The following is a 24843-nucleotide window of genomic DNA, read 5'->3' as shown; positions in this document are numbered from 1 at the left end:
GCATAGACAGGGTGATAACTGCAAAATACAGTTTGTATGTAGAGGATAATTCTCCTGATTTTGAGTTTGTTGGCTTTTTTCATTTTTTTCAATGTATTTTAGCTTGCAGAAGGAATAGAGAGCAAAGCTTTTAAAGGTCACAGCAGTGCTATCTTGGTGAAGCTTTTAAAAAGTCCTTCAAAATAAGGACTTTCCCAATCATCTAGCATTGTCAAAAGGAACTGATCTTAAAGCAGTAGTTTTAGATAACTTTGTTGTCATAATCTGTTTAGAAGTTCTCTTTTTTCCCCTACAAACCTGAGGTACCAACAGCACAAAGCAATATATACCATCACTATCTGCAGTAAAACTGCCTTTGTGCTGTGTTACACTTGTACCCTTATCCTTCAAGGCTTTACACTATAATTACCCAGAAATGGCACACATTCAATCTTTTTAGGATACATTGCTGAAATCCACTGACTGGTGGAAGCACTGACAAAAAAACAGGAAAGACTCCACATTGCCATTGCTACAGGTGTTCTTTGTGTGAAATTGGAGAGAGAGAGCATCACCCAGTCACGGACCATTGAGGACTGTCCAGTGCTATGCAGTGTCTGGAATACCTGCAAAATATTGTACACAGGAATAAAGACAGGGTGGATGGATGTGGGAAGAAGTTCTGTTTCTCTTGTAAAGGTTCTCTCCAGCTACAAAGCTCTGACGGTCACAAACTGGATTCCTGGAGACAACTCTGAGTCTAATGAATTAATGAACTGGACTCATGACATATGTGCCAAACTGAACTAATCATACAGAAATTTAAGACTTGTCTGGTGTCCCTGTTTTTATAGCTCAAATGCGCTGTGCACGTACTGTCTCCAGTGATGCACAAGTCCAGCAGGTGCTGAAGAGCCAAAACCCCAGAAGCCCAGCTGAGTCCACAGAGGCTTGACTGTTGGGTTCATAAGGTGATGGCTCCCTCAGACCTAGAATCTGAGCACCAGGATCACAACTACTAATTTTCTCTATTTTCTTGTTATCTGTGACTGAACTGTCCTTCTGTGAGCTTTGGCTTCCAGGTGACATGGCAATTCTAGCCCTCAATGCTGCCTGGAAGCCAAAACTCACAGCATCACAGCTCAATCACTGTGACTGGTTTGTTAGATATAATTAACAAACCCCTCAGCTGAGCTGTCAATTATTTAGAAATCTTCTGAAACATTTAAGAAAAATAAATGTATCAATACTACCTTATAAACTACTGTTGCCATGAATTGTGGGTATGGCTGCTGATTGGACAGAAATTCCCCAATGACTTTGTTCATTACATCTTGTGGGGGGAAGAAATCATCAAGGAACTGTGGAAGAATCCGAGCCACTACTCGAGCTTCAAAAGGAAATCCCCTCCTGATCCTGCAAATAATAAAAAATAAAATATTTTATGATTGAATTCAAATACCCATCTTGTTCTTTCCCAATGGAAAGAACATTTTACTTTCATCTCTGAATAGGCACCTTTCCAACACTGATGAATCCAAATCTTCATGAGTAACAGACTACCCAAAGAGGTCTATCAAAGCTGTCAGAAGCTGTTACAGGTGTGTCTTTACCCCACACTCTCCCCTGTTCTTTTTTAAATAGTCACATTTTTTGAAGGTTTGGAATTGCATCAGAGATGAGACTTACCAACAGGAATGCTGAAAACATTACACAAGAACAAAAAAGGACAGGGAGATCACTCCTCCTAGTTATCAGAGCAAGGACCATTTATAAGCAGAACACTGATTTCCATTCATTAGGTCTTTGCATTAGAATGACCAATGTAACAAACAAGAAAAGTAAGTTGCATTGCTGTGCAAAGAGGGGAAAAGATACTCCAACATACAGACAATTTTGTTTAAATCATACTGATTGGAAAGTGTTTCTAATAAAGGCTGCATCTGTTGATTTGTCAAGATCACGTTACCATGTGATTCTTCCCTGCAAAAGTTATTTTTTGCTTTTACTAGTCGCATTTGTTTTGCTAACTCTTCAGAGTGATATATTCTAAAGCACTCAAGCACTGACTGCTCTAGTTCTGTTCTCACCAAGTGCAGAAGTGAAACCCTCCTCCAGTGTTACGGAAAAACCACAGAACACTTTAAAAAATGTAAACCATTACCCACAAACTACTATGCAAAATCTAACATGCTATACTCACTTAAGACAGCTTGAGATTGTCAGATCAAAACAGGGCTTTTGAAATGTTTCCATTAATGAGTTCCATGTGAATACAGAAGTTTTCCTGTATCCTTCCACTGCAACTACTTAACAGGCTCAGAAAGAGCAATTCTTGTGGGGGGGGGAGGGGAAAAGAAAGTTTTAAACTCTTAGGGTGGTTTGAAAGATTATTTCCTGTAAACTGGATTTATATCCTTGATTATGTAGAAGACATCCTGAAAAGCACTTAAAGAGTTTGACCTGAAGGGAGCTGGAAATACATTTATGAAGTATTATGGTTTGTGCAGCACACAGTCTCAGTTAGGACATGTCTGGTTTTCATTTACATTCCTGTACATTTGTGCTGCCTTCAGCAATTCCATCAGTGTTACTGTGTATACCAGGAGCGTAACTTTTAAGCAAGAGTAAGTAGAGAGTACAGTTAATCATTAATTAACTGTAAGAACTGTCAAATAGAGAAGTGACCACATAGTGACAAACAGAATCATTTCCCTCCCAGAACCCCACTTACACATTTTGTCCTCTTACCTATCAAAAAGGACAGATACTCGTTCCATAGCTACAATCACAGATTCACTGTCAGGAGCACCAGGATTTGCATCTGTTATACGGCTGGGACTGATTTTTTCCTTTCCTAAACCAAAATAATATTACAAGTTAACTGGGGATATTAAAATACACTTCTCTTACTCTTGGTAACAAAAATAAGTTAAGAAAATTAGCACTGTTCTTCAGCCAGTCTCTCAGCACATCAGAAGTATAAAAAAATGAATACCTGTGTACATGCAAGTCAGCATTAATCCAAGGGCTGCCATTGCTCTGTGGGGGCTCTGCACATTCACCCTGTCAACACTCAGTTTAACCAGCGACTCACTGTCCAGCCTAGAAAGCTGCTCTGAAAGGAGGAGTCGTTCCAATCCTCTCAGGACACAGTGATAAATAATGGATGGTGTTGATTCATCACTTCCAGACACCATGACTCCACACATCTGAAATACAGCAAAAAGCCAACTGCCTGGTTTTGAGGTGTATTTAGGTCATCTTCTAGCATCATACCCCAAGAGTATGCGACAGCATGAGGTATCAACAAAAACTGATTAAACTAAACCCAAAAGCAAAGCCACACCTCAGTAATCAAGTTAAGTGTTAAAGACAGCTATGTGGTGATCTCAGGTTACATGACCACCGCTAACTGGAGGCATCACAACATACCTGTATAATTCCTGCAGAGAATTCAGGCCCTACATCAAGTGGGTAATTCTCGATCAAATAGAAAGCAGCTGCACACATTACCAAGATGTGCTGTTGGTTATGGATATTCACACAACTGTAAATGAGCAAAAACACTAGTGGTCACCTCAAAGTTGTCTAGGTCACAAACAGAGACACTATAAACAATTCCTTGAAACACAAAGTATTTTTGCACATGAAACGTAAGCCCTTTTTAAAATCACAGAAAGTATCTCTGAGATGCCATAAGAGAACACTGATTACCACGAAAATGACAGAGAAATGATGTTTAAGTAACACAGTTTACCAAAGACACAAAAGCCTGTACTATCAGTTTTCTCACGCTCAAATATGATTTCACTCTGTTAATTAAACCTAAAACTGGATGATATTTTCAATGAAAATGCCAAAACCTGCTTGATACAACAGCCTGCTCTAAAATGTACTGGCAACCACCAACAACAGAGAGCCCTTTTGTTCACACATAAACATGCAACAGTTTGGAGCGAGGGGGAAAGGGGGAAGAGTCTTACTGTGCTACTCCTCTCAAATTGGAGAGCAGATACTCGCTGATAATTGGAATGAGTTGCTTTGCTGTCTCGTCGAGCAAGTCACACTCAAGGATATAAAGAATTCCATGCAGAGCTCCAATCCGACTTGGCATATGGGTGCTTCTTAGGGTTGATTCCAGCAGTCGACTTACTGGTTCAGCCACAGCTTTATCCTAATACATTCAACAAGAGTATTCATTAGAAGTCAACACTGGTTTAAAAACTGGCAAGTCCTGTCATTTGGGAATACTTGGAACAAACTGAAGAATAGAAAATAGGGAACAAACCAGAGCCTAGCTTAAACTACTTTGAATCAAATACAAGACTAATACAATCAGGTAAGAAATGAGTTGCAGATTAACTAGTAAATTGATGCTACTTTTATTTGTACAAAGTTATGTCACGATTTAAAATGAAAAAAACCCAAACAAGATAAAGATTAGTTCAGTAAATAGTACGTGCTATTAAGAATATAGGACTTGAATGATTGAAATTTTCTGGCCTTCCAGCTAAGCACAAAGGATGCTTCCATCTGAAACAAATTGGTACCAGACAACTATACTCTGCCATCTACTATCTGTCTACTCAACTCATAGCACATTGTTCCATTTATATGTTCTCTGAGACCACTGGTACTCAGACCTACACGTCTTTCCCCTCCACCAATCCAATGACCTGGATGACGGAATCAAGTGCACTCTCAGGCAGGAATGTTGATCTGCTGGAGGACAGGAAGGCTCCACAGAGGGATCTGGACAGGCTGGATCAATGGGCCAAGGCCAATGGTCTGAGGTTCAACAAGGCCAAGTGCCAGGTCCTGCCCCTGGGTCACAACAACCCCTGCAGTGCTACAGGCTGGGGCAGAGTGGCTGGAAAGGGCACGGTGGAAAAGGACCTGGGGGTGCTGGTTGAGAGTGGCTGAACATGAACCAGGTGTGCCCAACAAGGCCAAGGGCACCTGGCCTGGATCAGCAATAGTGTGTCCAGCAGGACCAGGGCAGTGACCATCACCCTGTACTTCACAGAATCATTAAGGCTGGAAAAGACGTCCAAGATCGAGTCCAACCTTTGACTGAGCAACACCATCAACTAAACCACAGCACTAAGTGCCATGTCCAGTTGTTTCTTGAACACCTCCACCAATGGTGACTCCACCACTTCCCTGGGCAGCCTGTTCCAATGCTTAACCAACCTTTCAGTGAAGAAATTTTTCCTAATAGCCAACCTAAACCTCCCCTGGCACACTGAAGCCATTTCCTCTTGTCCTGTCACTTTTCACCTAGGAGAAGAGACCGACCCCCACTCTGCTATAATCTTTCAAGAAGTTGTAGAGATTGATAAGGTCCCCCCTGAGCCTCCTTAGGCTCCAGCCTTAGGGAAATGGTGTAGTTAGGTCAATGGTTGGGCTCAATTATTTTAAGGGTCTTTTCCAACCTAAATGATTCCACAATTGTATGTTTAGTATTCACAGGTGAAGCTGGTATCAGATACTTCACTCTTTGTTATCAAATAACACAACTTACTGGAATATGCAGAATCTATTCTGAATTTTAGTTTTGGAAAGTCTTTTCCTTACTATTTAAGTAATTAGAAGAAATTACTTGTTTTACCTTGTCCCTTTACTCATTAAGTATCTAAGATACAGGCCAGTTAGATAGTGTCTGCTCTCTAGCTGCTCTTTTTAGGTGGATTTTCTACATAACTGAGCACAGAACAGCAAGCAACTCTTGATGGAAACACCTTCTTGTTTTTTAAGTCCCACCAAGCTGTTATATTCAGCTGTCTGCTTGTGAGAAGGTGTTACTAGCTCACTGAGTGGGAAATGGCAGCCCAGTCAGAATAAGCTGATCTCTAAAACTGTTTCTGTATGTTTGCCATCACCTTCCCAGCCTTCCCTTGCGCAGTTGCTGCTGAAACAGCTACTGGAAGCCCCACCCTAAAAGCCTTTCAAAATTTCTTTTACCATTGTTACCTATATTGCTTTATATTAGTCTCAGAGTTTCTAGAAGTGCTAACTCCTTCCAAAGTTATTTGTTATTTTTTTTTCCTAAATATTTAGCAAAATTTTCCTAAAAATTTAGGGAAAAAAATTCCACTCTGCAATGTTCACTGGAAAGTACTCTGGTCTACACATTTCAAGACAGAATGATGCAGTGGAGGGAAGAGTGAGGGAAAGACAAGGGATACCTGACTATCTGGGGCTATATATTTATCACATGCACTGTCCCAGCCTCCCATGAGATTACAGCCATTCACCAGTAATACAAATCTAGCAAAAGATGTTCCACAATTCCTCATATCTGTCCTGAAATGTAACAAATGAGGAGTCCAGGGCAAAGGCAACACTGAACTGAATAAGACAAACCAAAAAGCACATTAAATTATGCTCAAATCTTGAAAACTATCAACCAAAACAACCTTTCTGTTTAAATACAGGGCAACTGGAGATAATGTTTGCAAACTCTGAAAGCCCAAAATACATATCCTATTACTTCTTACAGCCATGCAGATCAGCTAAAGGATATTCTTAGAGATAAACCACCCTCACCAAGTACACCAGGTTTTGCAACAGAAGCTGCGTTAACCTAGACACTCATGGAATTTGCAATAAACTTTCTGAGAATTTCTTACCATTCCAAGAACAGCAGCAGCTTTACAAGTAGCTGGTATCAAATACTGGACAAGAATCTCATCTTCTGATGGATGCACCTTTCGCAACTCTGTCAGTGTTGTGTACATCATCTCAAACTGATTCCTTTCTGTAAATAAGTCTGACACTGCCAGAAGCTGTACAGAAATTAAAATTGAATATAAAAAAAATCCCATTAACAGACAGCCAAACATTGACTCTCCCTTCTGTTATAATTGTGAGCAAAAGATTCCTCAATTGATCTATTAAATGTGTAAACATTTACTCAAGGGTCTGAAATAACTATTAACTATTATTGTCCGGAATTAATTCCACCATTCATCCCGGATAATAATGACCTCCAAGAGATCCTTTTTACCAAAAACTGACAAAATCAAAGCCACTATAGTAAGTAACTCTGGGACATGAATAAACATTGTTATTTACCATGTATTAAAACATCCCAAAACACACAACACATATATCTCTTGCAAGGATAGTTTCATCTTAAGTCTCTTATGATAGTGAATAATGGCTGCCAAGACACATTCCACACCTTTTTTCTTTCATTTTGCTTCTACACTTAATAATCAATTTAATTCTCTAATACATTATTGTTCCATCTTCATTTTCTTACAAAGGAATAGGATAAGCAAATCTTGCTTTAGCACGCAGTCAAGTAAAATATCAACTATCATTAAGTAACAATAAAGTATTTGTAATGTAGCAGCAGAATACACAATCCAGATGCTTATATAGCTTCAATCAGTATAATGCTGTAGTTGCTCAAGTTGTATCTGTGTACTGCCCACAGAACAGCACTGCAAAGAAAATTCTGTGTGTTCCATATATTAAAAGATGCTTTACAAAGGCTGCTTAGCTCTGAACACTTGATAACATATACTCAATTAGGATTCTGAATAATAATTCAGACTTACTGAGCGCACCACTTCACTGATCAAAATGACTGGTGTTCTCTTGCTAGGGTTGGATGGCAATATCCACTGACTGTACAGTTCAAGCAAGAACTGAGAACAAGAATGGATATCTACACCAGCCCGGTGCTTCCTGCAAGGAACAATAAACAAGTGTTAAAATGGCTATTCCTAAGCGCTGCTAAAATGCTTGACTTGAAATAATAGTTATTTACCAGCATCCAACTTATAAACCCAGCTTATTGAACTCAACATGAATAACCTTATCTATGACTCAGAAGAGAGAAAAGACATAAAAATCAAGATACCTGGTGTTTATAGGAGAGGTTGGTGGTGAGGAAAGAGCAGGTACGTCATTCTCATCTTCCTCATCCTCACCCCACTCTTCTTCTCTCAGTGGAGTGATATTATTTCCTAACCATATCGAGTGTATAGAGACCTTGAACACATACACAGAAGAGAAAAACAAATAGCAAAGAAGTGCATTTAACACCACCACAGTCTAGAGAAATCTTAGAAGCCAAATATATTTTCCATTTAAATGACAGGCAACACACAGTCTTCTGGCTGAGGAGACACCCAGTTATGACCTACCCTCCAGAACTCAGAGCTTTTAGTTTCTATTTGATGTCATGCAATGCTTCTTAACTAATTTTTCAGAACTGGAAGAAATGTAATAAAAATCAAGTTTAAAGCTGAGCTTTCAACAAACCTGTCCCAGTTTGTAATCCATATCTCCTATTTCTCGTTCAGTATTGATCTGCAGTAAGAGTTTTTCATGGCTGATAAGAGCACCTGTAACGAAACACAAGACGAATTTTTAGAAAGTGCCTAACAAAGCACACGTGAAAATGGCTTCACTTCCTGCAAACTGGATTTCAAATTTTTCGGAGAGTATTTTTTCCACTTTTTAAGTGTAAAAGAAATTCACTCTCCCCTTCTCCCCCACAAACAAGCACTTACCTGTAGTAGCAGGAGAAAGTGATGGAACAGGGTCCCAAGCTTGGTATAAGTGATGAGTAGCAATATTATCTCTCTTAGACACCATTGCCTGGATTTCCTGTTCAACAATTCCCCTGATAACACTTAGCTTCCTCCCAAACCTGAAAGCCCAAGATAAATCAATTTTAGCAGATCTTTCCTTTAATAGTTTCATGCAAGTCTGTCTGGCTTACTCTGCAATGTTGTGTATCTATGCTTATTTTCATTATCAGGGAAATGAAAATGCTGAAAAATACATTCTGCACACTGTTTATTAGATTTTATTAAGATGTTATCTTTTTCAGATAATCTTTTAATTCAGCAGGTTCACAATGCTAAGTCCACATAACTTCCATGTAAACAGACCCACCCATGTATACTCTTGCTTGGAAAATACAATCCATTCATATTTTTGCTACAGCTAGATTAAGCAACTGTCATTATGTATTAACAACAAGTTTTATGTATTTGAAAACAAGTAAAAAGAAGCACCTTGTGTCCAGAGCTTTTAAAGCTTTGTTGCGGGGCTGCTGTTCCAAACAGCTAACTGCTGGATTGCCTGCAACAGGTATGGTCATTGCACTCAGCACCAGGGAGGTTATGGCTTGCACTGCAAGAACATTAATTTGGGTCCTCTCTGTATCTTCCTGTAAAATGAACTCACTGTAATTTGAATTGTTAAAAAAAAAAAAAAAAAAAATCCCAAAAGCTCTGAATATCAGTTTGTCATGTTTCACTAAATTATCATTAATAAGCCTGATAGCTACACTTCTTCCCATCCAGAAATATATGTGACATAAACAAGGCACACAAAGCACTGACTGCAATTAATTTCTAGTCAAGAATCTTAAAAAAAAAAAAAACCTGTGTTGAGTGATGTTCTAATAAAGAGCTGAAACAGCTTCATGATTTTTTTCCATACTATTTACATGCTTGCAGAGGCTTTAAGCCAGAATATGGATGTGTCTGAACTCACCAGGATATGAAAAAAAGGAAATACAAAATATAAAAAATTCCTTAGTGTTAGTCACTTCTTTTCTGCTTTACCGTTTTATTAATAGAAACACTTTTCTTGGTTTAAGTAAAATTTCATTACCTCTTGCTGGTTCTCCTCTTGGTCCATTACAATGGGCTGAGTTACGAGCACACCAAGCAAAGTAGCCCAAGTCTCTTCAAACTGAGTACGACTGATCCATCCTATGGAAACACTCAGAGATAGCCATTTATGTCTTAATACAAAGTTAAACAAGACACAGCATTAAAAAAAAAGGTACATTGTCTCCATAGACTTAGTTTCATACCATTTCCTATTCATTTTGGCATTTTTTGCAAGGGAAGAAGCTCCCCAGGGAAGTCGTCACAGCACCAAGCCTGACAGATTTTAGTAAGTGTTTGGACAATACTCTCAGGCCCATGGTGTGACTCTCGGGGATGGTCCTGTGCAGGGCCAGGAGTTTGGACTCGATGACCTTTGTGGGTCCCTTACAAGTCAGCATATTCTGTGATTCTGTGATCTACTGGGTGTGGATGGGTATGGCAGAGAACAACACTACAGCTTGTCTCCTTCAGCTCCAAGAAGGCGGAGAGAACTGGAAACACTGTGCTAACACAGTGTCAGAACGGTTTGGGTTGGAAGGGTCCTTTCAAGATCTTCTAGTCCAACCCAAACATCTGATGCCTGAGCTGAAGGTAGGTAACAGGTATCTTATCACAGGACTTTATACTGTAATAGAAAAAAAAAAAGAGGGGGGGAAGCAAAATATTCTCAAACGTGCTGTCAAGCGTATGCTCCAGAAAACAAGTGGTCATTCTGCAAGAGCACACTGAAATCCCCATGAGCTGGAATAATATTTGGCTTTATTTCTACCATTTATTCTCTTCATTGAACAAAATGTAAGAATTACTGCAGCACAATTACTAACCTGCTCTGAAACACTATGTGTCTTCCACATAAGCAACAAAAGTAAGCAAACAGTTTCAGATACAGTTATTCAGTAATTTCAAAACATGGGTAAATGCCCAATAAGAGCCAAGTATATTAATTTAATTTTGTACATACCAAGTGTATTAATGCGATAGATGAACTCCTTAAATATTTCCTTTTCTTGAAGAAATTCTACTGGGATTTCAGGAAAAACGGTGCCAAAGTCACCCAAAGGCTTTGGTGACCAGCCTAATTTCCAGACCTAAAGAAGTATAACGGAAGTTTAATTATCTACACCAGATATAGTATTTGCATTACAGCTCTAAATATACAGGCACCATTCAAAGGCAACAAGACACCAGTAAATAAAGTAGCTCTCCAGACAGAAAAACACTCAACCAAAAAAAATACTATGTTTTGACATCCCTGCAAAAACAGAGTGCTGAAATAGAGAAATGGCCTTGCACATATTACTACCCAGGGTTCAAAAAGACAAACTGATTGATCAAACCAGCTTAAGGTTGAAGTCCTACTGATGTAGGACTTAGGATGCAGCACCATGTTTGATTTTCAAAGTTTTTCAATAACGTTGAAGTCCTGAAAGCACAGAATAATAAACATACCAAGGGAGGTACTCTGGTGTAACTGTTCACTAGAGGCAGCCTTGCTAAACTGATAATGATGTTCTTGAGGACAGGAGTGAGAAACGCAGGGATGCTGCTGTTCCTTTTGTGCCCCAATGACAAGACAGTCTGTAAGCATTCCACCATCTCCGCTATCATTTCACATGCTGCAATAATGTGTTTTGTTTCTTTGTTAGGAGAGAAAGAAATTCAGTTTTATGAATCCACTCAAAAGACAAATAATTTAAAAAGACAGAAACACAAAAAATTCTTAACAAAAGAGTATGTCAACAAAAAACCACAATAAGGATGCATACAAAGAAATTTTAAAAATTTAAAATCCCACAACACTTTAAAAAGCTCAGTCTGTAGCACACTGCACAGCTAACAGAGTCCCCAAAAAGAAAAAACTGCATTAAAGTATAACTTTCAAGAATAAACAACTATACCTGCCAAAAATATGTCAACCTATATTTAACAGACATTTACCAAATACAAATAAGGTCTCAGATGAACTTTCACTGTTAAAAATAATAGTAATGGAAAGGGTACCTAAAATATTTCTTCAGTGAAAGTTTAGGCCAGAAGCAAAATTCACTTTTTACTTACTCTGTGCATTTGAATCAATTTCCCCCTCACTTAAAGGTTTTGAAGTGTTCTTCTTTCTTTCAGGACTAAGAAGTTGATTACCAGGTTCCACAGCAACTGAATTGGAGAAAAATATTTGAAAGATACAGCTATTACATATTTCATATTCCACTTTTTTAATCAACACCACATAGTAGTCAAATTTGGCATTTGCCAAGTTCGAAAGTAAATGCTAAATTTTAAACAGGAAATTAAAGTAGTAAAAAATGAATTTGTCAAACAAATAATTAATAAGGACTCAAAGGAAATATTCCAGACACGCAGCATTTGATCAATGATGACTGGCAATCTATTAACAAAATTTTTCTCTGAGCTGTTCAAACCACACTCACCTGCTTCTATGATAAATCTAATGCAGTTAATTAAGGAGCAAGCATATGTCACATAAGCTGCAGAAGACAGCAAATTCCAAAGACTAGGCTGCTGTAGTGTCAGACAGCAACAATCCAGACCAGCTTGAAGATCTACACTTAATGGAATCTGGTCATGCACTAAATGCCATGATAGTGCCTGTACAAAAAGAGAAGTTTCCTATTAATAGCAAATTCTCACAACAGAACAACTTCTAACCAAGAGTGATTTTTTTTTAACTTGGCAAAATGTAAAGTTTTAGTAGCAAATAGTATTGATTTTTTCCTCAGAGAACACTTTATTTTAAGTACAAGAAAATTATGACATTCATATACTGTTTATTAAGTGTCCCAAAAATCAGTGCAGGACCCATTCTCCCAAAGGCCAGCATCATTACATCAGTCAATCAACCTCTCCTTATATAAAACTGTCCTTGTCCCATAACCCAAATCTCATTTGCTAGCACAGGTCAAACACAAAAACCACTGAAGAAATTTCTACAGTTAAAACAAAAGAATTGCCCCAATCAAAAATTACTCAGTGGTGATCAGTTTAAGATAGAGCTGTTCCCTCTCCCAACATTTCATCACATCTTTAATTACGGTGTAGTTTCTTACCTCTACTGACATCACTACGAATTTCAGGATATCATCCTCTTTGTCAGGAGGAACACGGAGACCAGCTGGTAGTTTTGAGAGTAACAACAAATACTGAGCCAGTGCACGACAAAGTGTCATCATAGACTGATACATCACCTCATCTCCTATAAAATAAGACTGGATGAAATCTAGCAGTTTGAATTTTTTTCCCTTCAATAAATGTTTTTCAGAACTATTTCATAAGCACTTTTATGCCAGGTATCTTGATTTTTTTAAAAATAGTAAGTTCATGTATTCACAAGATATCTGTAAAGTATCTTTGCAGAGGAGAGAATAAACTTTAAAAGACCATTATTTCTATTACCAAAGATATCGCTTAGTTTTTTCCAGTAGGCTGATGGCTCAGTTGGCAATAGTGGCTGAAAAACCTGGTGGCTGGCTGGAAGGTTTTGTACAGCAGAAGACACATGATCCAGAGTTACCCTCCGAGCTGTTTCAAAGAGGCTGTTCTTCTGGTCCCTTGAGAGCTCATTCATGCCGAGGCTTAAACAAGGTGCTAACAAGCTTAGGTTGAATTCCTGAAATCAAATAGTAAATAAAAAGAAATTGCTTTTAAAGTGAAACTAAGAATTTGGTGGTATTATTCTAACATACTAATGTGGGGGTAAATTTACAGCTTATTGAATATCTAACTTATTATTAGCACCTCTGCTCTACTGTGGTGTGCCAATATGGATAAGCCCACATTGGCTCCACATTTAAATTCCAACTAGTACCATACTGGAAAGAAAAATCAATATGCTTACTCCAGATTTTCAGGACAATGTGTGAATAAAGATTAAGGATGACATATACACAAGGAATCTTCAAGTAATAAGTTTTCAAACAAACAAGTCAAATATCTTTTTAAAAACAGCTTCCCCAGCATTATTTGCTCCATACCAGCAGCAATTATCATAGTGAGAATTTGAACAAAGCTGTCCTTTACACCAGATTTATTGATCTGTGGCCTGTCAATGGCTTACCCCAAGTCAACTAGCACAGATATTGAAGAGGTTACAGAAACAGTTGGCCTTGGAAGAGACTATATGGCAAAACAAGATTATGTAAAATGGTAAAACTGGATTATTCTGATTGAGATGCATAAATAAACCTTTGCTTCCACTATCTACTCAACATGTACTACTAGAAAGTTACTGTTAGCAACATTGCTAGACACAGATACCCTCTCTTTTACACAAATACCTACTATTTTAGTTTTAATTAGGTGAATTAGTGTTATCAGTATACTTTATCAGTATCGGTATTATCTAAATTTGAAGTGTTTACATTTAAGAATGTAAACACTTCAGAATGTAATCTATTAATACTACCAATAGGAACACTTGAACTGATTACGTCCTCTTTCTCTGACAAAGAAGTTACCTTGCTGGTCATGAAGGAGTTCAGGTCAGGCTGAGGAATCCTATTTACCAGCTCTGCTCCTTCTAGCAGTGCAGAGTCAGACTTGATGTAACACTGTGACCTCACTAGTGACACATACCAGTCCTTTAATAATCAAAAGCAGAAATTTATTATATACTTGTTTTCAGAAAACAACACAGTATATGGGGGTAAGAGGGAGAACTACTCATCGGCACTGAATGTCCAAGACATCTGTATCCTACAGTAGTATTAAAAAAATCCCCTCAAACTAAAAAGCAAAGCAAAACAAACAAGCGATAAATGGAAATGGAACACCATAAACTAGACCAATGGATGTTCACTGACAACTTGTCTATTTCTCTACAGTCTGGACAGGAAATGAGGAAAAATGAATCTTAATATATAGTGCAGGTACTTGTATTAGGATCCTAAAGCTGAGCAGACTATCTAGAAAAAAAGCACGGAATACCCTACAGTCACAACAAATATAATAGTAATAACAAAAAAACCTGTACTATAACCAAGGAAGAAAACTCTTCAGATTCAAATAAATTTGCTGACATTAATTAGAACCCAACTAAACCTGTAAGAGTTCAAGAAGCATCTAGACAATGCTCTTAGTCACAGGATTTATTTTTAGGTAGCCCTGTGAAAAGCACAGATTTGAACTCATTGATCCTTATGAGTCCCTTCCAACTTAAGATATTCTGATTCTATGAACTATGCAGAAGTTGTGGGGGAAGTATACAAAAACCACTTCTTTTATTTAGAATTTACAGGGAGAGACAAAGGAAATTTTGGGGGTAATTTGAAGACAAAGCTATGGGTAAATGATTTCTGGGCACAGCATTTTCTCCTGTTGTCCAGGTCGCTCTCAACATCTCCCCATAGCCAATAACTGCTCAGACTCATCCAAACTGTCAGCTAATCAAATAATTTTTGCCATCTCAGTTACATAAGTTTCCTATTACTGTGCATCAGTGTAGAACATGGAGGGATGAAAAGGAGAAATATCTGTGCCATGGGACAAACTAGAAAAAAGGAAGACACAGAAGGCCCCAAGACTTGCTCCCAGCCTTCCATTCCACTTGGAAATAAACACATCAAAGTACATGAAAGACAGAAACAGTTCAGTATTCTTGATTGTTCTCTGAAAGTAATTTAAAGCTGAGAAGGGAGGTCTGGACAAGCAATGTTTCATTTCCAAGAGACAGCCAAAAACTTTCAGCAAATGAATAAAACTAATAACTGTAGTAAATACATCAAGAAAACATGATTATTTATCTGTCTCTATTGAACCGTATAAAAATCTTTCCATTAAAGTTGAGCAAAGAAACCAAACTTGGTAAATTTTTCACAGCACTGTCAATATAACAAACATCTATGCATGTGTTAATTATCCATCTTAAGTTCAACAGTCAGCCAACACACATGAAATTAATCACTGATCTATATTTGAGATACACTGACAATCCTGAGAACACTAACTGCATAGTAAAAATAAGCTGCATTTAAATATTTTGTAATGAGTAAAGCTTGTTTATAGCCAAAGCACTTTTAGTGACTCTTTCTAAACATAATCTTACTTTGTCTAGGATTACAGTCTCTAAAGCTGGTTGGTCTTCTCCATCTAGTGGGTGTGAGGTAACCAGAGGTGAAGGACTGGTTGTGTCTGGTGCTACCATAAGACGAAACCTATCCAAGAGCGAGTAAAGTCTTTGGTGTCTGAAAATAGAAGAACACATCAGAAGAGGGCTATCTTAGTTTTGTAAATAATTTAAAAATAGAAAGACATCCAGTGACTCAATTCTAATCCCAGGACAGAAAAGCAGTAGGGTCTTCAGTTTTTGTTGGATCTGTGCAGTCATATGATGCAAAGTTTCTTCAGGTATCAGTGGCCAAAATTAATTAACTCAGTACCACCAACAAATAAAGATTTAAATCTAATTTAGTGTTAAAATTTGTGATGTACTTAAGCACAAAATACAAGCTGTTCAGCTTTCTTTATGCAGCAAATCTTTTAATGAGTAAGAAGAATCTAAGTTAGTGAACAGATTACTTGATTGCAAAAAAAATACATTCTAACGGATATTACTGAAGAATCCACTAAAACTATACTTCTCTTTTTAAAAAATTATCCCTCACTATACTAAGAACTCCAGTTTCTGGATTTATACCAGCGACAAGAATTTCTTTTTAACTGGTTGTTTTGTTTGGTTGAGATTTTTTTAAATTCCACTACTGCTATCAAGAACTTGTACAAAGTAATTTTTTGAGTCTTTTAAAAACTTAAATGTAACATTACCTATGTAGGCACATAACTATTGGTCTACTGCAGGTTTTAGGCTCTTTCCCCTACTTATTTCTTATTTCAGTCAACAAGTATTAACCTCAAACAGCAATGACAAGAGGAATAAATAAGGATCTTTCCCACATCAAATTAAAGTTTTTCAAAAAATGAGTAATTTTCACCTTTTTATACCAGCAGTTTAAACAGCCAGGAGACTAAACAGTTAAAACTTTTAACACAGTTGTCTGGGAGAAAAAAAAAAAACACAAACCAAAAAACCCCAAGCCCACTTAGCTTGAACTGGCAATATTTTGCAAGTTTGAGGAAAATAAAGTTGGCTTTAGGAACACAGATTTTGTTAAGAAATTAATTTGCAGCTGCTGTCTCTCAAAAGTTAAATATGGAGTGGGATGCAAGAAAGAGAATTTGATGCAACCCTCTAGAGCTTGCTTTAGTTCTTAAGTAGTTCTTACTGCAAATTCAATACAGCCAACACAACTGCCCCTTGTGCCAGAACATGTCAGCATGTTATGAGAGGCTTTACTCCTGGTTTACCTCCAAAAAAGACCCATTATCTGACCTCTAGGAAAAAAGCCAAAATGTAGGAAAACAGAGTTAACACGATTTGTATTAGAACATTACTTAGTTTGACATTTTAATGGTATTATTGGTATTATTTACCTTGCTGCTAATCCACTGTTTTGAAGGTACTCCTGAATTCTATCCAGTTCTTCAACTGGTAACTGAGCAATGCTGTTCTATACGAAAGAATCACAAGAATTTTACAGGACAGAAATACGCAAAATCCCCCAAAATACTTTTACTGGATTAACAAAGTTACAGGCAGATAAAATGAAATGAAGTAAACACTCACATATCTATATATTAAATTTAAAAAATCATCAAACGAAATCACTTAATCATATCTGGATGTACTTTAAATCATTGCTCTTGATTACACTGCTGGCACCACCCAATGTGATTCCCAGGCATGGATTTATCTGTACCTGCAGAGTTGCTGCCAGCAGCATTTCCACGCGGCGGCAGGCCAGGGTGTCAACCATGCGAGCCAGCACTCGGAAGGGAGTGCACAGCAGCTTGTCCACGTACAGGGTCAGCACAGCCCCGGACTGGCTCAGGTGGATTCCCTCCAAGCACTGCAAGGTCTTCTTCAGAGTTGTGGGCTAGGTGTTGAAACAGCACAAAACAGAGAAACAGACAAAACATGACAATCAATTTGGAATACAAAGATCTTAAAGCTAAAGGGAAAAGCATTTAGAAAAAACTATAGCAGACAACTACCTGATCAATATAATCATCTCTGTGTGAATGAGTTACTGGCTTATTTAATTAATATGAACAGTAAGTTGGTTTGACGTGTAACTGTAAAAGCTTACTCTTACAAGAGTAAGCAAAACATAGGGAGCAAAACTTTTAGGGGAAAAAAGCTACACATTTAAGTGAAATTGCAAAAAGCTTTGAACACAGTGAGAAGCTTCAGCTCTTTCTGGAAGAAGGAAGGAACATGTGCATAGTCAAGAAAAGTGACAGTACAGAAATCCAGACAATCAGTGGGGATTTTCTGAGCATATGTTTAGAAACAGCAGTAGTAACTCAGGATTAAAAGGGTGTACAAATATTTTTTCAATTTCTTCAACTTTTTTTTTAATATGAGCACCAATTCAGCACTAATATTCTAAAGGGAGAAACACAAAGACACACTAGTTTGACTCATGAAACCAATCTTGGTTTAGAGCAGTCTGTTAATACCAGCTATTTTAATTTTACTGTCTTTCCTGATAGTCACCAAGCATTTCACACTGTGACTACATCTTCCATTAAAACATATTAAGTTTAGTTCATTCTGCTGATTCTCAGCTACTGAAGCCCAGATTAATCTCACGTAACTTTAAAGCTGCCCTAGATTTGCAGAGAGACAATGCAAAGAGATAGGAAACAGCACTGAAGCTACTCAGGGTGCAGGTGGCATCTCCCACAATTATCTCTAGAGGAAGTCCAGCAAATGACATTTCCCATGATTAAGAGAGATGCATACAACCTTACATCCCTATAAAACATCATCCACTCCTTTTAATTTGAAAACTAAAACAATCAACAGAAGTAATATCCTGAATTTCTTGGTGATTTTCCCTCACCTAGTGGATACAACTTTTGGAACAGATCAATGGGGAAGGCATGAGCTCACAAATCATTTTTATATTTCCAGGGCCTATGAAGATGGACTGGTTCCTACTCCTGCCTCTGCAGTTAGTAGCTTGCTATTTATACTACCAAGGCACTGAAATCGAAGTCAAAAGTTACAGCTTTAATTTACCCTTCAGATATTGATTATGTGGGATAATACCCATAAAGGAAGAAAAGCAGTTTAACCATCTCCACTTGAATTCATAGATTTGATGGACTGGAGCACATCTAATAATGAAATTGCTAATATAAGGTTCACTGTTTGCATTTTTAAGTAAGCGACTTTTAAAATAAAACTGGAAGTTGATAAATGACCCAGAAATGTCAAACTTTGCATACTTATCAGTTAAACTTATGCTGAAATGAAGTGACTTGATTCTTTACAAGAAGTCAAAAAGTTAAACTTACAGCTGCAAGATTCTCACACCGTGACTGAATGGCCTGGATGAAGAGACCACTGGCTGCTGAATTCCTGTGAACAGCACTGATAAAGTCTTGTACTGGAGGCTCATGGGACAGATTAATCAAGTCTTGAACATGATTCACAATAAGCCAGGTCAGGTGTTCTGAATCATGTAGGTTTTGACACTAAAGGGGAAAAATTAAAATCTGATCATAGTAAAACCAATATTAAGATTTTAATTACTAAACATGACACAACATGAAGCTTCTCATACATAATTCTGGTAGCTACTTTAAAATAATGGCATAGAGTGTCTATATCTTAATACCACCATCATTATTTTTACATGACAAATTTTCCAAATGTTTTGATCTTGTTGCAAATTAAGGTATTTACCATGAACGTGCAACTTATTTTTCTAAAAACACTAGAAAACAGGTTAGAAACAAGTAAATTGAGAAGGTTGATTCAAAGATGCTGCTTTTAATGAAATGCTATTTGAAATAAACATGCACAGAGAGTTGTCCTGTAAAATGTGATTTTCATTTAGGCTTCTTAAAGATTTCTTATTACTACTGGTCTTTAACACAAAACGAAGAATTTCTGGAAAGCAAATCCAAAGAGATCTGTCAATAATTAATGCCAAACCTCTAGAGGCTTGTGAATATCGACAAGCAGTGGAATGCAACACAAAAATATCTGTAGAGTTAACCAGACAATGCTGAGAGGTTGTACCTCCCCAGTAAAGAGGTTTTGGAGGATTTTACCTTGGACTACCTCTAATCTGACTCCTGTAACTGAATGTCCATTAGTACTCGAAGTGCTTCCTGAACATAGCTTTTTGTTCAGTTGAACCTGAAAGGAATGCAGTTTGTTTGCCTCAAAACTGATCTGAGGTGCAAACACAAGTGCAATACCTCCTAGTACTGAAGATTCACTTCTAAAGTTCCCAGTGAACTAAAACTCTAATACTGGGGCAGCAAAAGACCAAAGCCACAGAAATTGCTTTCACTGGAAAACCAAAATGAAGTTTAAAAGTTCATGTAAAACCTCTCTTCTTAAGGTGTAGACAGAAATTAGTTGTATCCTGGACACTATGATGTTGGGAAGTCTAAAACTTCATAGTGTGCTCCAAGCACCTCCCAGGTAAGGGTTGTGATACCCAGAAGGTAATTCTATTGCCCACCAGGTAACCTTTAACAGCCAAGAGAACTCTCAGTTCAGAACAGAAAAAAATGCCAAATGAGGTCATATCTAAGCTTACAGAAGCACCACCTGAAAATAAAATTACTGGTTTCACAAGTCTTTATTTTTCACTTAACACACTTCACTTTTCAGTTAACACAGATCAGTAATACATGACTGTCAGCATCATAAAATAACTCAAAACTGTAGTTATAAAAGTCAAAATTCAAAACTTACAACGTAGTCACAAAAGAGAATGAGTGCTCCTCTTCTCACTATCTCACGATTGCACATGCCACGCTTGGATTCCAAATCTGATTCGTCACTGTCTCCAGATATATGAGGACTAAGCAGTTTAGTGGTGGAAAGGCTGTGTCGCCTGCAAAAAGTATATTCTATTTTGTTACTATTTTCTTAGTATGGCTACCGAAGCATGAACAACCGAAGTGCTTGGAGTATCCTACCAATGTCCTTACATGACATGTATTTCCCTATAAACTTCATTCAAACATTACACTTCCTTGAAGTAGAACTTTGCGTTCTATCAGATCTTGATTTTTTTAACAATTGCACTATTGCTTATTACTTCTTCAGATAGTCTAAAGAACCAAATGGGTTATTTAAAAGAAAAACATGGGCTGTTGCATCTCTGGTAGGATAACAGAACCTAATACTGTATTTTCTTCTCAAAACAAACCAGTGTTCTTGAGCACTTTGTCTAGAGTCAGATTAAAAGTGATGCCCAACGCAGTAAAAAACCAGAGATGATACTGGTAAATAAAAAAAAATTACTGCTATTTTTATTCATAGAATCATCAAGGTTGCCTGTAAGATCATCAAATCCAACTTTTAACCTAGCACCACACCATGGCTCACCACTGAGCCACATACTGAAGTGCCGTATCTACACACCTTTCAGGGATGGTGATTCCACCACTTCCCTGGGCAGCCTGTTCCAATGCCTCAGTAGTTGCTCGTAATCCTGGTAATTCCATGTTTCCGCAAATTAGAATAATGTATTTTCAATTCATAAGGTTGAACTGAAGCAAGAATCTCACATTTGAGAAAGTATTAGTGCACTTCAGTTGTAGAGCAAGACAAGTCTGCCCCAACACTCACTGCACAAGCACCAGAAACATCTCCCAAGTCATTTGTTCACCTCTCTCTACAGTTAACACAGACGGATACCCACCCTCACAAGAGGTCCCTTCCTTATTCACTGAGGACAAATCACTCTAATGCCTGACAGATGGGATAACTAACTTCAGACCAAGAAAACACTCATTTTAGAACAAATCTCCAAATTTCAGACAACTAGTGTTCAGTGAGGTTATTACAGTGCTTGATGCTAATGAACCAGCATGGTGCTAATACCATGTTTTGACAGCATTTAGCAATAGACCCTCTGAGAACAGATAATCCCATAGCTACAGTTACAGTTAAACTGATCAGATTGTATTGTCACAAACACAGCAGCGTCCATCATCTCCACCAGCTGATTATTTCCTAGAAGGTGAAACATGAGGTCTCCATATAAACATGAAACACTGAATATTTTGCTGTAGTTATTTCCATAGTTTTAATAAAAAATAGTACACAAAGGAAAATTTCTTGCCTTAGAAGTGGAGAGATTACTTGGCAGTTCTTTTGAGGAACAACTGAGTGCAGGATACATTTCCTCACTTTGAAAGTCACATCAATATCAGAACAGACAATATGTACACACAAAGCAAATGCAGAACTGCATTTCAGAATCCAAGGAGCACCATTCAATGGGCTGACAGGCTTGGCAGAAAGCAGCTAGATTGTTTTATTATGCTTTTAGCAAATATAATTGTATGAAACACATTACTACTACTAGGGAACAAAACCAAAACTTACTTTGGGGTTTGATGCACTTCTGACCACCAGTTGTAGTTGGTATAATTGACAAGAAGCAGGATTTGACACCAGAGGAGAACTAAAGAAGGATGAGTGGGAATCATGGACTGAACAAGGTCACTCAAACTTTCAAGGGTATAGAAACTACCATCAGATCCATCTCCTGTAAAAAGTCTGGTGGCTGCAGCTGTGATTCTTCTAAACATCCCTGAAAACAATAAATTTTGAAGCTTTAAAATTATTCAGGGTAGAAGTCCTGCAAGAAAGGTATATCCTAAGCAGTTTTACAAATTTAAGGCAAGTGATGAAGTTTGCTTAAAGGCAGTGTGTAAACCAGAAATTACCAGCTCTCAGACTCAATAAATAATGTTTAGATAGGTTTCATTACAATTCTAATTAATCTGATACATGAAAATCTTCATTAAACTTAAACCTGTCACCTGTGGACCAGGACTAGTTCATTCGTTTATAAATTAAAACACAGATGTTCTACTTAAGAACCATGAGGTAACTACTACCCTGCATGTTAAGGAAGAACACCTAAAAGTATGCAGAGGATGGCTTTCCAAATACATTTAGTTGAAATTAAATTTATCCTCTTTCATCCATTTTCTAAAGTGCAAAAACTGTTTCTGCCATTAACCTGCATATGGAACACTCAGCAAAAACCCAGAATTTTGCTTTCTGACTTGCTGATTCTGTATTTGTATGCCAAAACAAAGGTTGGGAAAACAAGAAATATGAGAAGGGTGGGAAAACAAGGAAAGTTGTCAAAAGGTATAGGACTTTTTGATTTTCTATGAGAAGATAAGATCAGGGTAAAATAAAAGGTTTCTTCAGAGTCAGTTAGAAACCAAGAGCTAATCAGAATAATGAAGGGAATCTGCAGTGTTACTTGCCTTCCTTGCCAGAAGTACAGAAGAAAGAAGCTGTAAATTCCACAGCCATGTGGAGCAATTTAAGCTGCCCCCAGGACTGATAAATACACAATGTAAATAGCAAAGAATGGGAAAAATAACTGAGTCTCAAATCTCTGGTTCCACTTATTAGCAAACCAGTGCTAGCCCCATTCCAGCTCCTTACATTTGGAGAAACTACACCATCTAGCGACTTCCTACAGTCATAAAAGCCACTGCATGCTCATCTTTTTCCTTTGTCCATGCCTTTTATTTCTAACTTCAAAGGAGTACACTGAGAATGTTCACTTATAATCTAGTAGCTTCCTACAGTTGGAAACACAGGAGTCAGCAATACTCACATTTTGAAAAAACTGCAACGAGTGAGAAGACAAAATCCAAGTAGGACAGTGGTTAAAAATGACAGAATACAGCCTATGTTTCCAGACACAAATTGCTATAAGCTACACCCATAGTTAGGAGAACATAATTTAGAGAAAATTATCATGGAGGTTTTAACTGAACAAAAGAAAAGTATTATAAATTCAGGCAGTTAATTACTCCTCAACCTAAATAAATACATTATGACACAAAATTACAGCCCAGGTGTTGGAAAAACTTTCTTTTACTCTGCTACACCATACAGGTACTAGTAGTAATAACATACCTGAAGTTACTTGTAGTTTTAAATTAAATTAATTTCTACAGATCATCCAATCCACATATCCCAATGCTCTGCACGAGTATTTTAATATTTAATTTTAATTTTGCATGAAAATTTCTACATAATTCCTGGCAAGACTCCCAGTGCAGCCTGGAAGCCAGTCACAGCAGCAGAACTAGCTGAGCCTTCCCTTTCAATTATCCCCAGCTCCCACTGTGGAAGAATCCACTACCCCGATTTCAATCACCAGCTTTATTTTCTGATTTCATTGCTCCTGGCTTGACACCATTTAATCACTTTATGCCAAAACACCCTGGTGTAAGTTATTTGTTACAACATTTGCTTCAAATATTTCTCCTAAACATAAATTAATATGTAATTAAAATATATAATATTATAATTATATATTTTTATATAATAAAACAGTATAAAAATGTATAAAAATTATTACTGTAACAGACACGTGGGAAGAGAACTGTCACTCTATCTCCAGAGTTCTGGGCCCTAAAGCACACCTGAAACAAAGATGAATTTTGTGTCTCTTCACACACACTCCAAGAGTCTTTGCACCAAGAACCTCAGTTTGGAAGACTCCTATTTTACGGACCAAGGCAACAGAACGCAGAGCTCCTTATCCCATATCTGCAAGGAAGCCCATGAAGAACAGGGGACTTGTGCCAAGACCTTTTAAACTGCAGACAACTAACAGTAAGCCAAGGTTGCACTTCAGCTGCAAGCTGAAAATCAGACGGCAAAAAGGGCAGTCACAGTAAAGAAAGAACTGAAGAAAGGGAAGACAGTACCACTACTCAGAAAATAATACTAAGGAATCAAGCTAAGGACTAAGGAATTACCAAAGGGCTAGAGATTGGGTATTCAGCACAAGAAACCTAAAGCAAAATTTTCCAAACCTGAAGAAAGCAGCTCAAGACCAGCTAGCTGGAACCTGCTAACTTTCCTGATTTTATGGGGTGGTTCGTTTTTTGTTTGGTTTGTTGGGGGGGGTTGTTTGTTTTATATATTTTTATTAATTATGACAAAACCCAGGAACTTTCCTTGTCATGAGTCTGAACTAGTGATCTGTAACTCAGTATTTAAAGCCTGGACATACCCACCAACCTCCAAACTGAGAGAAAACATGAGAAATATACCCACAAATTTGGAATGCTTTGTGGTTTTTGGACTGAAAAATTTTAGACAATTAAAAGGAGAGATGAAGTG

The 24843-nt window shown here is 37.5% G+C and overlaps 1 protein-coding gene across 2 annotated transcripts in view; it reads right to left on the bottom strand.

The window, feature by feature from the left end:
• HTT (huntingtin) overlaps positions 1 to 24843 on the bottom strand; it is a 75352-nt gene that overhangs the window by 2388 nt on the left and 48121 nt on the right. For both annotated transcript variants that reach the window (XM_048303073.1, XM_048303075.1), the window contains 26 exons: positions 22063 to 22270; positions 20419 to 20560; positions 19002 to 19181; positions 17396 to 17572; positions 17070 to 17146; positions 15685 to 15823; positions 14099 to 14221; positions 13038 to 13251; positions 12692 to 12837; positions 12056 to 12233; positions 11685 to 11780; positions 11076 to 11263; positions 10588 to 10714; positions 9625 to 9725; positions 9021 to 9175; positions 8511 to 8650; positions 8260 to 8342; positions 7856 to 7986; positions 7551 to 7680; positions 6615 to 6770; positions 3966 to 4156; positions 3415 to 3529; positions 2978 to 3191; positions 2731 to 2836; positions 1233 to 1395; positions 445 to 605 (listed from right to left, as the gene is read on the bottom strand). In XM_048303073.1, the coding sequence (XP_048159030.1) occupies positions 445 to 605; positions 1233 to 1395; positions 2731 to 2836; positions 2978 to 3191; positions 3415 to 3529; positions 3966 to 4156; positions 6615 to 6770; positions 7551 to 7680; positions 7856 to 7986; positions 8260 to 8342; positions 8511 to 8650; positions 9021 to 9175; positions 9625 to 9725; positions 10588 to 10714; positions 11076 to 11263; positions 11685 to 11780; positions 12056 to 12233; positions 12692 to 12837; positions 13038 to 13251; positions 14099 to 14221; positions 15685 to 15823; positions 17070 to 17146; positions 17396 to 17572; positions 19002 to 19181; positions 20419 to 20560; positions 22063 to 22270 (3841 nt within the window). The remainder of the gene's footprint in view (positions 1 to 444; positions 606 to 1232; positions 1396 to 2730; positions 2837 to 2977; positions 3192 to 3414; positions 3530 to 3965; positions 4157 to 6614; positions 6771 to 7550; positions 7681 to 7855; positions 7987 to 8259; positions 8343 to 8510; positions 8651 to 9020; positions 9176 to 9624; positions 9726 to 10587; positions 10715 to 11075; positions 11264 to 11684; positions 11781 to 12055; positions 12234 to 12691; positions 12838 to 13037; positions 13252 to 14098; positions 14222 to 15684; positions 15824 to 17069; positions 17147 to 17395; positions 17573 to 19001; positions 19182 to 20418; positions 20561 to 22062; positions 22271 to 24843) is intronic.

Source organism: Corvus hawaiiensis, chromosome 5 (genome assembly GCF_020740725.1).
Source record: "Corvus hawaiiensis isolate bCorHaw1 chromosome 5, bCorHaw1.pri.cur, whole genome shotgun sequence".
Taxonomy (NCBI): domain Eukaryota; kingdom Metazoa; phylum Chordata; class Aves; order Passeriformes; family Corvidae; genus Corvus; species Corvus hawaiiensis.
The sequence above is the reverse complement of the archived record's forward strand: the minus strand, read 5'-3'. Positions and strand labels throughout refer to the sequence as shown.